This window comes from Carassius auratus, chromosome 10 (assembly GCF_003368295.1).
Source record: "Carassius auratus strain Wakin chromosome 10, ASM336829v1, whole genome shotgun sequence".
Lineage (NCBI taxonomy): Eukaryota > Metazoa > Chordata > Actinopteri > Cypriniformes > Cyprinidae > Carassius > Carassius auratus.
Genome location: NC_039252.1, coordinates 19,190,741 through 19,208,613, shown reverse-complemented (window position 1 = coordinate 19,208,613; position 17,873 = coordinate 19,190,741). Strand labels below are relative to the sequence as shown.

Genomic DNA, 17,873 nt, shown 5'->3' with positions numbered 1-17,873 from the left:
GGAGGAATTATACCAATGCACTTCCTCCCCCAGCGCGCTTCTTAAGATCTTACATGAACATGAGGTGCAGAAACCCACCGCTCAACTGCAGAGGGAGCAGGAAACTTCAGTTACACACAGCCTGTGGCCAAACGGGAGCGTGGTTATGTGTAAAGGTGAAGCGGAAAGAGGATATCACCCACAAACCTTTCACCGCCTCGTCTGTGACGGTGTTTTGCTCTGTGAGGTTTTTGGGTTGTAGGCCTCCAAATGTGGTGCGGTCACTTTAAAGGAATAGTTCTGTCAAAAATAAAAACTCACTCTTACATTGTTTCCAATCCCATAAGGCTTTGATATTTTTCATGAAACTTCAGAGGTTTGGTCTAGGTTACCAAAACTGGCTCCAAAGATCCAAAAAGGCCATATAGGAAGCCGAAGATGAAAGCTTATGATTCTAGTAGTTTAAAAGGTCTTGTGAAGAGTTATGATTGCTTTACATGATGAGCAGAATTAATTTATGCTTGTATTCACATATAAACACAAACACCTCTAGAGCAGATCACATTTTTAAACACACCAAGCTCATATGTGCGTTACTGGCTTGAACAAACCTCATTGGTTGTCGCACTTCACACATGCACATTAATTTGTTACATGTACACTCTTCAAAAAAAGGTACAAAACTGTCACTGTGGCTGTATCCTGTCAAAAAGTACTAACATGTACTTTTAAAGTGTTTATAAGGTACTAATATCTACCATAAATAAGATACAAAGATTTACTTTGTTCCTAACTGTGCATTCACACCGCCGGCGTCGAGAGCGTCAAAATGCCGGAAGTCATTCATTTTCAATGTAAGCCGGCGTCGAGGAGCGGCGCGGTGCGACTTGGCCATTGAGAGCGTCGAGGAGAGTTGAAAACAATGCAACTTTATGGTAATGAGCTATGACACGGTTGGGCCGCAACCAATCGGAACGTAGAAGTCCACCGCTTGAGAGGATTCCAGAGAACGCAGCTCCGACCACATTTGTTCCCAAGCACAATATAGGACATGTTGATTATTGCTGTTTCCCTGTTTGCGTACAGGGACATAAAAAATTAATTAAAAGTGATACGTGGACCAAGGTGTCTGAGATGTTCATTTTCCTGGTGAGTTGCTGATGTGCAGTAACGTTATATGGATAATAATCTAATGATATAATAAATAATAGTACTGTAGTCCCAGTTTACTTTTAAACAAATTTCCCTGATTATACTTACATTAAGTAATGTTTATACTTGATATATTTACTTAAATAGCATTTTCAATGCAAGACTTTTACTTGCATCAGAGTATTTTTACAGTGCTTTATTCAATATTAGGTAAAGGATCTTAATACTTTGTCCACAACAATATTTAATGAGGTTAACTTATAACGGTACCTTCCTTGTGGTTAGTCTGCACGAGATCAACAAGCTTGTTTGCTTTGCTGCCTTTTAAATACAAAATAAGCATTCGATCTACACCAGAGCGCTAACAAAGCTTTCTGCAGCGTCGTGAGTGATTTTTGAGAGTGATTTTTGACGCTCTCGACGCCGGCGGTGTGAACGCACAGTAAGGGTAATGGCACAGTGACAGTTTTGTACCTTTTTTCTGAAAGTGTACTATGCTTTTCTGTTCAGAAAAAGCATATATACTGTCCAATAAAAGAGGTAGCACTTTATTTAACAGTCCTGTTCCTCCATGTACATACTTATGCACTAATTATAGTAATTCACTAACTGGGTAATATTTAGCTACTAACCCTGAACCTACAGTACCTCTGAACCTTTCCTTAACCCATTCAGTCACCTTATATTACCCAGTACTGTCCTAGGTAAGTACACTGTAAATAAGTGCATGTACGGTAAAATAAATAAAGGTACAAAGCTGTCACTAGGTCGGTATACTTTCAAAAGGTACCAATATTTACACTTTAGGTGCTAATATGCAATATTAAAGTACTAATACTGTACGTGTCATTTAGGGGTAAAAAATTTACCAAAATGTAGCCTACCTTCAGCTGTAAGACCCAAGCTTGCCACCCCCTGTATGTGTGTCAATCATTGTTTAGAAGCCCAAATTAAATCTATAAAATCATCCTATAAATGGATTGCATTTCTTCATAAGGCTTTATTAAACCACTCAATTCGTCTGGATTAATTTTGCAATCCCTTTCTGAGAAATGGACCTGGACTGTCAGTGTATTAAAGATACCTTAATTTGTGTTTCAAAGATTAACCGAGATCTTACGGTTTGGAATGAGTGTATGATGACAGAATTGTTATTTTGAGGCAAACTGTGCCTTTAAAAAAGTGGTGAGTCAACAAATGCAGGGTTTCTGGTGTGTGGATGAGAAACTAGCGCAGTACTTCGAGGGAAAGCTGGAGGTAAGAGTAGCCCTCGCTTGGACTCGGTGTCCCTAAGTGCTAATCAGATTACCCGGAGGGGCGGAGCTAGGGGTAAAGGAGGCCACATGCATACGTGTGTCACTTAGTGTTAAAGGGGAGGAGTTTATACAACCCAGACAGTCCAGGAAACACTTGGCATCACAAGACGAGGCTCTAGCTCAGACACAACCCCATGGACTTGCAGAAGGACCATACGGGCGACTTCATCGCCCCCAGCGAAGCCACAACCAGAGGCATGAAACGAAAGCGCCTGCTCAAGTCCTACAGGTAGCGTACGCGCTCAGAAACGCTCATGACTGCATACTGGAGGTGTCTTGATCTGCTGCCTGACAGAGTGTGATAAGCTGATGCTGGTTTGCTCAAGTCTGTTTTTCTGTGGTAAGCTGACAGACGTTGAGGGTGGTTTGCTGTGACGCTTGTAGTTTGCAGTGGCAGCTCAAGTTAAAGAAGACTTGCTCTGTATCTTTCTCAAATTCTGGACATTGCTTACAGTATCGGATTGGACTACTAGACATACAGTATTTTCCTCATCTCGGTAATGAAACGTTATATACTACATTGCATATGTAAATAAAGTAAAAGATTGTTTGCATGAATATGTGCTGATTCCGACCTGTTTCTATTTTATTTTAAAAAGTAGATGATGTGTAAAGGAGTTTTTTAATTAGCATGTTTGACCTCTTGCAGTTATAATTAAAAATATATTTAATTGTAAATGTGTAATATAGTTTAAACGTTTGGGGTCAGCAAGGTTGTTTTTAAAAGTCTCTCACCAAGGCTGCATTTATTTGATCAAAAATACAGTAAAAACATAAATGTGAAATATTATTATAATTTAAAAGAACTGATTTCTATTTGAATATATTTTTTAAAGTATTTTATTCCTGTGATCAAAGCTGAATTTTCAGCATCATTATTCCAGTCTTCAGTGTCACATGATCTTCAGAAATCATTCTAATATGCTGATTTGCTGCTCAAGAAACATTTCTTCTCATTATCCATGTTGTAATCAGAAATTGATTGAAAGTGAAATTGAAAGTGATTTTTGATAAATTTAATGCATCATTGCTGAATAAAAGCATTATTTCTATAAAAAAAAATCTTAGTCACAGCAAAGTTTTGAACAAAAGTGTGCATTTCGGGTGACACTTGAGTCATTTGAATGTCATACAGTACATTTTGTGCTATCATTTCATATATTTTTCAATTCCACAGCAGATCAGTTTAGGATGTAGGAAATGTGCGATATTCATTTTGAAAGAGGAAACTGGTTTTGGCCCAGTACGTTGATAAATTACCCTGATGCATTTTTTTTTTTTTAAGTTTCCTTTTCAAGAAAACCTCAAGTGTTACACCAAAGAAGTTATTGATGCAACAGTGTTGCTTTGAACTTACAGACACCTCACATTTAACAACAGCTACTTCTCATGCTTTTGCTACATAGCAAGTTCTCCTAAATATTCTAGTGGAATGTCAGTTTATGGGATAAAGTGTGTTTTAATGTTTTTGACTATGCTTTTTTCAAATTTTGCTATTATTACAATACATGCTTTTCAAAAGATTCCCACCACTAATGAAACAGTGCAGTTTTGTAATTTCTGTTTTCCACCAGAGGGCCTCCTTCCGTTTTTCTGCAGCTCGTTGTTTGTTCAGTTCTTCTGGTGCTCTCTAGCATATATGCTTTCTCCTACTTCATTAGTCTGAGTAAATGCGTGCATGTGCTTCAGAATGAGTTAGATGTATATGTTTAAAATGATTGCGGCATGATCAGAAAAGCATGGTGCCATTGCTGTATGTGCAGCATGTATGAATATCATTGTGCATGTACTTTGTCAACCTTATTGCAATTGATCGTTTTTACGCGAAAATGTAGTGCAGTGATGTTTTGCATGGTCTTTCTGTCAATGATGCATATCAAATCAAGCCGCAAAACAACCCACATGCCACTCAACTGACGTGTCGTCAGAATCTCATGAGACTTTACTAATACTGTGCGCACAATTTTCCATCTGCCATCAGAGCTCAATTGAGTTTACTTATTCGAAAAACAGCTGAACAGGGTTTTTGTACATGTGCTCCATACCACAACTGCTGGATTCCAGGAAACGTAATATTGTTCTAGTTGCACTGATGCTAAACAGCATTGGCAAGATTCGATCAAGAATTTGGTTATCATTAACCAAAATGTACTTTTAATTTGACTGGCTGTCTATTTTTTCCCCCTTTCATTGAATATGTGGATTCTATAATGAAGATGGCAGGAGTCATTCATTGAACATTTCTGGGTATTTGGTTTCAATGAAGTGAAGAGTTTGTAAGAAAATAATGAATGATTAAAATACGAGTCCAAAATCCATAACATTGCTTTCTCCAGTAAAAAAAAGAAAAAAAGGTTGTGTATTCTGTGGTTCCCAGGCCTGTTATGATCGTCGTCACATATCTGCTCTACTAATTACTGTAATTAGAGCGCCTGTCTGCTGGGAATCCAAGTTGCCTGTAATGACGGCTGGATGTTGGTCTGCATGTTTAAAGTCAGGAGGGGTTCGTGCGAATGTGTGTTTAGGGTTGAAGAGTTGAGAGGTGGATGTCGCAGCCTCGATCCTCTGATGTTGTGTGCTACTTCATGGATCAGTAAGTCTTTTTATTAGATCAGATACGGTTGGCTGAGCAATATCACTCACACACACTCGCATGTAAGGAAATTCAATTGCATTCCCATATCTAAGAGTGCCAGGAAGTGCATCTGGAGTTCAGCGTTGAGGAACTCGAAGTGTGCAGTAAAGCGCTTCATTCAGATCACACACATGCACGTTCTTAAAAGTAAAGGCTGCAGAAAAAGAGAAATGATGTTGTTTTTTGGTGGAATATGGGTGTTACATACCAAATATGGACATATTCCTTAAAAGCTGAAATTGACTATTGGTTGATATTAGCATGCATATTAAGAATTGGAGCATGTATTAAGACAATAATTAGAGTGTGGTTGAAACACAACAGCTCTTTGGAGTCCATCGAAGCTTTCAGAAACACCTCTGTATCTCCTGACTCCTGTCAGGACTGTCATTCACACTCTGTCACTTTCCCATGGATAGAGTCGTTCTCTCTCACACGTTCTTTTTTTATACTGTGTCTTCTCTCCTCCTCACGTGGGCCAACCACATAAAACCCCTTAGCAACCACCCCGAACACCCCTGCATCATGGGAATTTTCTTCAGAGACTCGGATGTTTCTCCTAAAAGTCTAGAAATCAGAGCGGAGATTAGATCATTTAGTATGGGAAATGTTTGAGTTCATGAGTTCAGCTTCACTGGAGACACCCGATCAAAATACTGCCATTTGCCCACTGCTATTTTCATGTTATTTTCATTGTGTGCAGTATGTAAAATGAGTGTTACCTTGGCTGTATAAGAAAAAAGATTATTCCCAGTGCACACAAACTTCCCATACTACTAGTTGGTTACAGTTTACTTCCTTTTTGATTATATTTTTGTTAAATAATTTATAAATTTTTTAATCCATTTTCAAATTATTTCATATTTCTTAAATAATAATTAAATTAAGCACTTTTATATCGACCATCAGCCCCCATTCTTTCCAAGTTATCAAAAATATTGATAATCAATATTGGTCGACCACTAGTATTTATTCATATTTTGAATTTAGTTTGAGTATTTTAGTTTAATGTTTAGTTATTTTATGTGCTTTTATCATTTTATTTAGTTTTTAATATATATATATTTAACTTAATTTAATTTTAGTATGAATTTTTGTCATAACACTTCACTTATTTTATTTCTGATTAATTTCAATTACCAAAAAATATTTGTAAAAGTTTTAGTAAACAATAACAACACTGTTTTCAAACTGTACTCAAATGTACCAAAAAACAAAACTAAATAAATAATATATATATATATATATATATACTGTTATTATTATTTATTTAGTTTTGTTTTTGGTACATTTGAGTACAGTTTGAAACATCTGAGAAGCAGGAGGCTTAATTAAGTCTCAGTTTACTCCCCATACATCTTAATGCTGTCTTGGAGAATGAATTGAGACGCTAAAGAGATCTCGTTGGGGGTTTTCTTTCCCATGGGTCATGTTGTTCTTGTCTTGTCATGGTTAGCGTGTGTGTGTCCTGAAGTGGGCTCTGACACCGTCACCAGCTGCATTTCCACCCCCTCCGCTCCCTGAAGCGTCCACTCTGGTTCCCTCACTGAGATACGGCACAAACACACACGCAGGACCCTGAGGGTTTAAACACCCCACCCCCCCAACACGCACACACACATAAACACACACTTCCACTGCTAGGCCACTGCAACCCAGGGAAAAGAAAGTAGAGGAGGAGAGCAGGACTAGAAACGTGATATTCATTCTGGCTTACTTACCCTGCAGACACCGAGAGAGACACAGACTCTCACTGCAGCCGCATAGTTTGAGCACAGAGCTGGATTACCTCAGAGAGCATGTCCATCATGGAGCAGGACGGACTTTGATGAGGTCTAGAGAAAACTGAGGGACGACAGGACACATTTGGCCATGAGTATCGTTATGAAACCGCGTTCACGTTCCACCAGCTCTCTCAGGAACACAGAGGGAATCTGGTAAAGTTTTACTCATTCTCGCTTTCAGCTATGGCATGCATCATACATTTGAGACCTGCTTACAGTTTAATGTGAAAACTATAATCTCAAATTTAGATATCTGCCAAAGATTTTCTTAGTTCTGAAGATTATAAATATATATGTGTGCGTGTTTATATATGTATGCATATTGAAAGCTGTTTTAGCTTTAGACTAGAAGCCATTTTTAAATCAAGTTAAATCAAACAAAAACGTTATTGTATTATTATTATTGAACAGTTCACAAATTTTTCTGCACTATATAATAAATATAATACATTTTAAATAATATTTGATTTCAAGTTTATATATATATATATATATATATATATATATATATATATATATATATATATATATATATATATATATATACACAATTTAGTATATATTTAGTATATATAAGAATAAAATAAAATGCTAGTATGTTTGAATGAAAATGCTAGTAGCAGGATTATAAAATTAATACATGTGATTATGATAATTTGATAAAATGAAGAGCGCGCTGTACGTGTGAGATAATTTTACTTTGTTGACTGTTTTCTGGTTTTGTTGCTTATGTCTCATTCGCCACAAATCCAAACCTTTCCATATTCACAATGTATTTGAATGTTAAGCTATTATTTCTAATGTAAACTACTAGACTTGTACTTTACACGCATTCACATATAGGCGGAAAAGATCATCCTCTTCACGGAGCAAAAACGTCCTTGGCATAACAGTAGAGTGAGTCGGTTTACTGAGGTCTATTTAAACTGACTAGTGTAACCTTTAATATGTTTGGTTAACTGTATTTTATTCTGATAATGAACAAACTTCGATGTAAGTTTGAATTGCTAGAATCACTCTCAGTGTGATCGAACAGCTGAGACATAAAAACATAAAACAATAAATAAAATAAATCTTTTTGGAGTAAGATATATTCCGCAAAAATGTTTACTCTTATTTGTGCACACACACAATTAAAACCAAAGATTTTGTGCTCTTGTAATCTAAAGCAAACAAATAGAATACGCGTTTTCATCCTGATCTTTCCGTGAACTTGTTTATGGAGCGTCGTGAAAGTTCTGTTTTAAATCCGTTATCTTAAGTCAGATATACTTCACTTTTTTTTTTTATGGAAACTTTTATTTTAGGCCTATTATGTATTTTTTCATTAATTAAGAATTCATTTGATTTGTTAATTTGTTCCCTCGATTCAGTTAAATCATGGGTTAAGGAACAAAATTAGTAAAACATGAACAGTTGCCACAAATTAACAAGTTCTGTCTAAATTACTTAATCATCGATTAATCATTTACATCACTAATTTAAATGTTTAGTCAACCTGAAATAAGAAATAATGAAGAACGGGACCCATTTTATCTAACTGGAATTGACTGGATTGTAAAAAGTGGGTGTTACATAACAGAATAGAGTCAGGTGGTTGAAGTTGATGTTGAAAAACAAAGGTTTGGTGACGTCAGACTAAAAGGAAAGTTGTTTAGCCAAAGCGAGTCACAGGTTTAGTTTTTATTTGGAATAACTTGCACTAATGAATCATTCACAATAATACCAGGAACAAGAAAAGTAAATAGTCAATTTTGTTGAGTACAGAAATGGGTTTCTGTAATTCTAGATGACCACTGCTAATTATTGTGTATGTGAGTAAGTCTAGTGTGTTTCTTGTTGGCTGACATAACTGTGGCATTAGTGCGGTGTAAAAATATATTTGCCCATAGAAAGACATGGCTCTTTTCTCAGCCTTGGTCCCTGGTCTTTTGGCCTTTCATAATCCCGTCAGTCGAGAGCTTGAGTCAAATTCCAAATGTGCCACTAGAGACTGTTCACAACACAAGAGACCACAATAGCTCATGCATTCCAACGCCAAAATAAACATCTCAACATTTTTTATCCTGCATGAATGCTACATACTTTCAGCTGCTCTATAAAAAGCACAATTTTTCACGTTGTGTTTAGTGACTTCTCTAGTATGAGCTGTGTTGTTGCAGGACCATATTAAAGAACAGATGTCCCAGCATGCTCCAGTGCACATCTCTTTCTCTTCTCCCCTCTGACCTGAAAACGTGTGGCGGGCCGCATTGCACGCGCTCACAAAGATGCAAGTGCATCATGTCGCCTCATGGCACGTCACCAAAACGCCTTCTGTCCTCCTTGTGCGCCTGCGTTTGTCTCTCTGGACCCGTCTCCTGCCTGCGATTTATCAGGGGACGACCTCTGCCAAAATAGGCCAAGGGCATCTATCTTTCTCTCTTCCTGTGCGTCTTCTGCACTTTTTATAAATAAACTCATTGTCGTCTATGTGCCTGCAGTTGACGGTCAGGCCAATTAGAAAAGGCCCTATAGGAACCCCAGGCCCCTGTCGTGCGTCAGCCTCTCAGAGATGGGGCCCCAGTGGACAGATACCTGCCAGCGCACCCTAAACTTAGCCAACCCACTGTGCCTTAAAAGAGAAGAGGTGCAGCTGCTCTGTAATGCTGCGCAATCTTTGATGTGGGCCGCGTGTGATGTTAAGCCTTCGGCATGACGTCTGATGAAGCAGATCGGATGTGTCAGGTCGGCCTGCTGGATGAAGGAGCTCTCAAGAGTGTGTGCTGCTGCTGCTGTGTGTGTGAGACATAAAGGATTATTCTTTCTTTATTAGTTCAGCGCAAAATTTTAAATTGTCATCATTTTACAGTATTTTCCAGAAAATAAGCACCTGACTATAAGTTGCACTGGGTCAACTGCTTTTTTGAGCAAGAAAGGAATAAAATAGCATTTTGAGTTATTTTATCGCTTATACAGTATTACAGTTTTATTAATGTTTAATTTTAGATGAACATTTAGTCACTTTACGTGCTTTTGTCAGTATTCTACAAAATATCTTCTTTGGTGTTTTACAAAAAAAAAAATGTCACAGGTGCACAGTGCCTTTAAGAAAAGTTGCAAAGTGATTCAGCTGTATTTCGTTCATAAACATTTTCATAGAAGGATATTTGCTTTTACGTGCCTTTAAAGATGACACAAAATCAGAATTCACTTGGTTTACTTAATAAATAAATTCATTACATCAGTGGTTTTCAACCTGTGGGTTGTGGTGGTATTGCAGGTGAGTCATAGCATAATAACATTATTTCATTTATATAATTAAATAACAAAAAATAAATGTTAAACTGTAACTTTGCTTCCACTATTCGAGCTCGCTGATTGGTTTAAGAATAAACCACCAATTAATATTAATAATAATATTAATATTTTGCTGCATATTCTCCAGAACAACAAATTCAAACATGCATAAATGGCTGTCAATATGTTCCCTCCTGACTGCTTGCTCTGCTGACTGTCTACTCACTGCAGAGCTCTGCCTGGATCTGGTTTTCCCATTTTGATGAGCGGTGCCAGCCCGAGTTATTTTCTGTTCATTGCCAGTTCATTCTAGGGCTGTGCGATTAATAGAAATCGTCATTAAATCACGATTTGAGAGTGCACGATTTTCCGCGGCCCTGACATCCCGCAGTATGCTATCCAATCCAAGGATATAAAGGATCAGAGCGATCACACTGCACGCGGTAAAAAGCTAGAAATAAAAACAAGGAGGATACACGTTTTAAGTGCGCACACACTCTCCGGATGAGAGCAGCGTGTATCTGAGCAAGCATGTCTGGTTTTGTGACAGAGCAAAGGAAATCTGCGTGCGAACAGAGGGATTTGCGCTGGTGCATTATTTTAATGTGCTTTCATGTTACAATAATGCGCTCTCGCAGCTGCTTCTGCAGCGCGTACACATACTGTATACACACTGCAAACGGAGTACATGTGAACCTGTATAATGTACAACAATTCTATTTTAACACCTGAGGCACCGCTACAATTAATGAGCTCTATGAACAATGCATGGCAAAAAAGAAAAAAAATTCCCTGCACACAGGATTTATTTATTTATATTTTCTCCATAAGTTTATAATTTTTTTTTTACACCTTTACATAGTGATTATTTTGACTTATGTCTGTTCTAGAGACGTTAGAAATTTTTGATAAAGCTCTAATTTGTTTTCTTTCGGAAATATGTTTCAAGTTCATCCTGAGATCATTTATGACTGTAAAGCATATCTGTGTGGGTAAAAATTGCGATTAAAATCGAAATAGGAAAATTGATCAAATAAATCGCGATAGTTTTGTTTTTACGTTTTTTTTTTTATATCGCACAGCCCTAGTTCACTCAGTAGATACAGTTAACAATCTAGCTTCTGAGTACTAAGTTATTAACCCAACAATAGCTGGGTCAGTTAATTTTTTTGCAGTGGGCCACGCAAACATATGTGTTTGGTTGTGTGGGCCGCGAGTTGAAAAAGGTTGGGAACCCATTAATCATGTCACCCTAAAAAAAAGTCTCTGGAATCTTTGATTAAAATATAACAACTTTTCCACTGATGTATCCAAATGCCTGAGGTTGGGAAAAATAACATCAGCCAATAATATCACAGCTTTTACTTTTTACATTCCAATCAGATCTAAAGGATAAAATCAAGTTATTTCCTGCTGAACATTCAGTATCACTGGGAAAACCATCAATTTACTGAAACTAAATGTGTTGAGGATTACTCTTCAAGTAAATGCACCAGTCCACGCATGTTTGTGGTTAATGTGCCTAAGCAAATCTTCATTAACAGTATGAAAATCCACACAATAGTTTACCATCACAGTGAGCTTTGACGTTTAATGCACATTCCAATGGTGACCATCCAGGTTAGTAGCCTTCAGACTGGTTTGGTTGTATTCTCACAGCGTTGCAGTTTGATTATCAGAGTAGGCAGTGAAGTAATACGGTATATCCTATCTGTCCCTCCAGCTCTCCTCTGGAGGACGTATCACAAAACACTACTCCAACAGTATCGGCTAAGGCTCAGGTATCTTAACGAATTGTGGGGTCTTGCACTAATGCAGAAGTGCATCAGGATGATAGCGTGCTAATGAAACTGATGTAATACTGTGGCTTTCGTCATGAATCTGAGGTCAAAACATACTAAATCCCACAAAAGGACAGGACAAGTCCCTCTGCGGGAGAAACATCCCACGGAGACCCTAAAAGCGAGCGGTTTTCCAGTCTCCCCAGTGTCTCATTTGCTGTGCGTCACTAGACATCAAGGGCTTTGCTTGGTGATGTTCACCATGCTGGTGCATTTGAGAGTCCCTGACCTCTTATTTTTGTCTTATTAAATGAGCAAATATTTGGTATTAATAAATGTTTGGCAGCACAGCAGAGAGAAGGTCAGCCGACAGAAGTCACTAGGAATCTTACCCTACGGTAGCGTGATGTAAGGGGAAAGTGTCTAATGGGTAATTTTATAGCAGGGACATTCAGGACTTCTGAATCTGGCTGTAGAACAAGGGGTCATTGATTTCTGCATCTATCTTCTATCACCAGCTCTTCAAGGTCAGTCAGTCCAAGCGTTTACACTCATGGATGTTAAGTGACCTCACTGAGTCATGCCTCTCGAGTCGGGCTTGTGCAACGTTCAGAAATCAATGGAGAATGCCTTTTAATTACAACTGAATTCTTGAATTTGAATCAGATTTGAATCCGGCTGCAGCATTGCAACATTATTTTCAGGAAGCAAAATTAAACATCATTTGTTGTAAAAGAAAAACATTTGTTTGTCAAGACAAACTTTGAATCTTGACTTTTTAAAACCTAAAAAGGCATTTTGAAGAAAGTTTGGATGGATAGATAAACAGAGTGAGGGATTGATGGATATGATGCTATAGATGGATGGGTGAATGGATACAATGGGGATGGATGGATACAATGCAATATATAGACAGATGGATAAATAAATGGAAGAATACGATTCCATGGATGGGTGAATGAATGAATGAATGAATGAATGAATGGTACATAGATACATAGATAGTTGGACGGTTGGATGAGTTATTATTATAGATGGATGGATGAATATGATTATAGATAGATTTTGTTGTATTTAGTTATTGGGTCAGGCTTGTGAATTTTGCACAAGCTGTCAAGTCTTGAGAACAGCGATGCAAAAGTGGCTAAAGTGTAAAACAGGAAGGAAAAGATGTTTCTTGCTCACAGACCTCAAAGCAAGTCACGGCGCACTGAGCTGAGATCAAGTAACTCGCTCTTTAGTGAGGACGCCACCATAGATATGTGCTTCAGTAAACCTGTTAATGGAATCTGGAGCTTCTCAGACAAGATGATGTGACAGTGTGCACTTGTGTTGTGCTACATGTGCAGCGTTCTGGATTGTGTTGGCGAGCAACACTGTAGGTGCGTTTAGATCTTCACTGAGCTGGCGGCTCTCATCCTTTTTAGGAGAGGAATTTAAGCTTGTTCCCCACGATTACAGATAGTCATTTATCACTGTATCTCTTCCTCTGCTCGTCATTTTCCGCTGGAAAGGCCTTGTGCTTCTTGGGATTTGAAATCGGTGGTGTATGTGCACGAATACACGTCTGTCTCTGTGATACAAACAGACCTGCTCTTTTGTTCGACTTCCTGTAATTTGAGAGAGTCTCTTCCTCACACAGTGTTCCAGATCCACGTGTTGTTGCTGTTTCACCTATTCAGGCTTTCTAGGAAACTGCTGCTTATCTTTAAAACGGCCGGAGAGACGTGTGGAGTGAGTCACTGGGGATTTGTTGTGGTTTCAAATGGGGACGCTTGCGGGGAAACTCGATCATCTGATGAATCACTGCTAGTGACGTGGCGAGTACCTCACCCCGACGATTAGCGGGCAAAGAACCTCTCTTAACGCAAAGCAAGGGATTCTGCAGCTAATGCCTGTGTCCACCTGTGTGCTAGACGTCACTGGGAGGGAAATCCCTGTGTTTCCGTCACTGCTAGCGTAGGTCATTAGGATAAGCAGCTTTAGGTAAGGCTGTCCCCATGTGTTCACCAACATGCTCTCTCTGGTACACCTTCATTTCTGCTCAGGGCTGTCAAAGGTGATGAGTGGCGCCTCCTGCAGGCCGTTTACAATATTCCGCTCGCATTTGCGATATGTACTAACTGTAAAATGTATTAATGTCGGAGCATATGTGCGATTAAAAGGCTTAAAAAACATATTAACAATCATTTTAAGAAATCTTACATTCGCGGATGGAAAAAGCTGGATTCTCTCTACAGCCTAATGTGATTTTTAAAATGTCAAATCGCTATGATTTCTCTTATGATAAATATGAGCACAGCATGTTTCAAAATAGAAATGCACCGCTGTTGCACATTCTACAGACTCAGAACGTAATCAATGAATATTGATATTATGCATTTATTCCAAATGATTGCTTATGATTTACTGTTGATAAATTATGACATTGTTTACTGTTTGGTGTTTTTATTGTAATATGAGGTAGATGGTTGTCTTCTTTGTGAATTTAATATTAAAGCATAAACATTTCAAAATAAGAGTTCTGTTTGGGCTTGTTTGTAATTAAAAGTTCCACATTAAGTTATATATATATATATATATTATACTGTTTTGGATGTTTTATATGTCACAATGCCAGTTTCTCTCTTCCTCTGTAGCTTTGACGTGGACAATGGCACGTCGTCAGGACGGAGTCCTCTGGATCCCATGATGAGTCCGAGTTCGGGCCTGATCCTTCAGGCCAACTTTGTGCACAGCCAGCGGAGGGAATCCTTCCTGTACCGCTCCGACAGTGACTATGACCTGTCGCCAAAGACCATGTCCCGAAACTCCTCCATCGCCAGTGACATGTGAGTACTGGAACCCTTTAAAGCCATGTGCAATTCTCCCATAACCCTTTACTTTATTTTGGGTCAGTCGAATTTAATATCTATTTTTTTTTTGGTCCTTTTGTTTCACTGGGAAAATGCACATTAAAACTGAGACGTCATGCTTGTATTGTGAATCAGCATAATTTAATTTGTCCATGCATAGTTAGATAGGTACATATATGTACAGCTGTTTCATCCATTGGTTTCCTGTTGTTTGAGAGACTGTGTGTGTGTGTGTGTGTGTATGTGTGTGTTTATATGTAGTCCATGTAAATGTGTGTGGTCATCAGTGGCATGTCGTTTGCCCGCGGGTCACATGACTCTAACGTCAGTCTCTCTCTCTCTGTCTACATCGTTTTCTTTCTCCGTCTTTATATACCTTTATTACATAGGTACATTATTTAAAAGAAATGTATACTTTTATTTATTAATGATGACTTATATTGATCAAAAGTGACCGTAAAGACATTTGTAATATTACAAAAATACAAAATGTTTTTTAATCAACAAATCAGCATATTAGAATGATTTCTGAAGGATCTTGTGACACTTACTGACCCCAGACTATTTAACGGTAGTGTAAGTATGGCATTAAAGGAGTATTCAGGTGAAAACTCACCCTCATATTATTCCAAAAGCATGACTTTCTTTCTTCTTAGTAAAACTATAATTGCTGAGGACTGCCAAGCTCCAAAAAAAGACAAAACATGCCATAAAAGCACCATAAATGTGGTCAATACAACTAAACAGTCTAGGATTTAAGATGCTGGAAATTAGACGTGCACATGATTTTGGAGCTACGGTAAAGATTTCCAGCAAATGCTAAGATTCCCGTCAGTTTCTTGCTCAAAACTAATGTATATGGCTTCAGAAAACATATATAGCCACAGTTTCAAAGTGTTTTATTTCTTTGGGGAGCTTGATAGCCAAAATACACATTAATAAACAAGTTTGGATTGACATGAAGGGTGGGTAGATGATCACTGAGTGAATTATTCCTTTAATACGACATGAAAAAAGCAAAAGTAAGTCACTGAAGAATCTGAGAGACTCAAATGTCTCTTTAGTGGTTCGCTGACCTCTTTAGAAACACGGCCGTTCATAACAGCCACTTCTCAAACCACAAAGGCAGAGGAACCAGACGTGTGTGATGCGCTCTGTGTGTGTGTGTGTGTCTGTCTGACAAACCTGTGTCCTTATCGATAGGAATAACCACCTGCCGAGACCGGGTCTGGTCTCTCGGAGATCTGAGCCGGTTATTAGTGGAAAGTAAGTTCTGGTTCTGGCTCGCCTGTCCTTACGGCAGCTCCTGGCCTTGCTCTTCCTCGAGGAATGCTCTTGCTTGTCTAATCTGCATCACCTTGCTTCACCTGTAGATGCCAGCATCACGGTCTCACATGCATTGAGAACCCTCACCATTTAATGCACAGAATGACCATCAAATCAACCTGCGATGGGACAACAAAATCATAATTTTCAGGTTGATTTGATTGGGTGAAGATTCTGGGCATTAAAACCTCTGTGTGTTGTAAGAGCGTAGGGGAACGTCATGAGAGAAATCGCATGGAGAAGACAGAGTTCGAATGACATGCTGCTTGTGACTTGGACGTGTGTGTGAGTGTGTGTTTGTCAATCTCCATTTTTGCCATGATCCTGCATTGCATGTGAGGTGCACATGTGACTTATTATTATTATTATTATTATTATTATTATTATTATTATTATTTCCTCCAGTCAGCTTGAAAACATTCACTCTAATGTGTTGCATTATTCAATTTTCCTTAGTGGATTTATATAAGTAATAAAATGCTTGACATTTAAGAGAGGTGGATGCTTTGTGAACTCTTACGTCAAATGTTTAAACTGATTAATTAGATTTCGGGCTGCATTCGTCACATTCGAACAACAGGGAGAGCCAACAGTACTCCAAAATGATCCGCTTTTGTGAAATACTGCACAGGTCTTTAGTTGCACCACAATCTAGTGAGTTTACTTCTAAGATAGCATCCAAAAAAACACTCATGGGGACTGACCTTTCACATTTGACTTCACAATTGATTACAAAAGCATTTTATTAAGCTAGCAATTCTATGCTCTAATAAGCAATATGGTTTAGTGTTGTTTATTTTAATTGGAAACATGAAATAAATGTAAAATAGCACATATATATATATGAAGAATATATTTATAATAAAAATTCCTTTCTTTTTTATGATGTATAAAATGTATAGACCATAACATTTATATCTTTATTTAATAATAATTATTATAAATTATGAACATTTTATTGAATATTTTTCAGTAGTCATCAGAATGAATTTTTATTTGTACATTTATATATCTAACATTTGTAAAATAAATGAATTTGTATTTTTATAATCAGCATTCATCTTGGTTCTTTTATAGATGAAAAGTATATAATATAAATGTATTATTAGAAACACTTTTAATGAAACTTTGGCAATGCATATTTTTATTTGTCCAAAATTAAACACCTTACAAGTTTTTGCTTGCTACTTTTGGGATAATCTTTGCATTTGAAGCACACTTAAATTGCTCCCTAGTAGATTAAGTAGATTTATTTGGAACAGAATGTGAGAATACAACAGAATAGAGCTGTAATTATTGAATTATATCACTTCAGTTGCATGATAAAACAAGCACATGAACAGCAGAACGATCGGAGAACCCAGATCACATAGCTAAAGCAAATGGAATGGTGATGGATGATATCACAGGAAATTGTCAGATCAGTGCACTTCCTCTCTCTGGCCTGATTTTTGCAAGCTCAGAGTGTTTCTCTATGTAACCCTGCACCAGCTCATGGATTATATAGAGTCCCCAGGGATGGCGAGCACACAGGAAATATCATGTCGATTCCTGATATTACCCTCTACCGTCACAACTGCTCTTGGAGTTTTAGTAGTTCATTGGCATTATTGCACGTAATGTACTGCTGGGAAGTCTGATTCATTTTTCGCCAATCACTTTGTTTAGATTTCAATGAACAGGTTCCAAGACACCACACAAATCTCACTTTTCACATTTGGGTTTTTCAAAAGAATAATTCATTTTCAGTTTGAGGCCTGAAATAT

General features: G+C 37.8%; 1 protein-coding gene across 9 annotated transcripts in view; it reads left to right on the top strand.

The window, feature by feature from the left end:
* LOC113110191 (cAMP-specific 3',5'-cyclic phosphodiesterase 4D-like) overlaps positions 1–17,873 on the top strand; it is a 185,677-nt gene that overhangs the window by 143,726 nt on the left and 24,078 nt on the right. For 3 of the 9 annotated variants that reach the window (XM_026274236.1, XM_026274239.1, XM_026274240.1), the window contains 2 exons: positions 14,566–14,757; positions 15,985–16,047. In XM_026274236.1, coding sequence (XP_026130021.1) covers positions 14,566–14,757; positions 15,985–16,047 — 255 coding nt within the window. Of the gene's footprint in view, positions 1–2,519; positions 2,677–2,792; positions 2,945–6,666; positions 7,020–14,565; positions 14,758–15,984; positions 16,048–17,873 lie in introns of those variants that run through there. The other 6 variants (XM_026274237.1, XM_026274242.1, XM_026274238.1 and 3 more) reach the window with 5 other exon arrangements.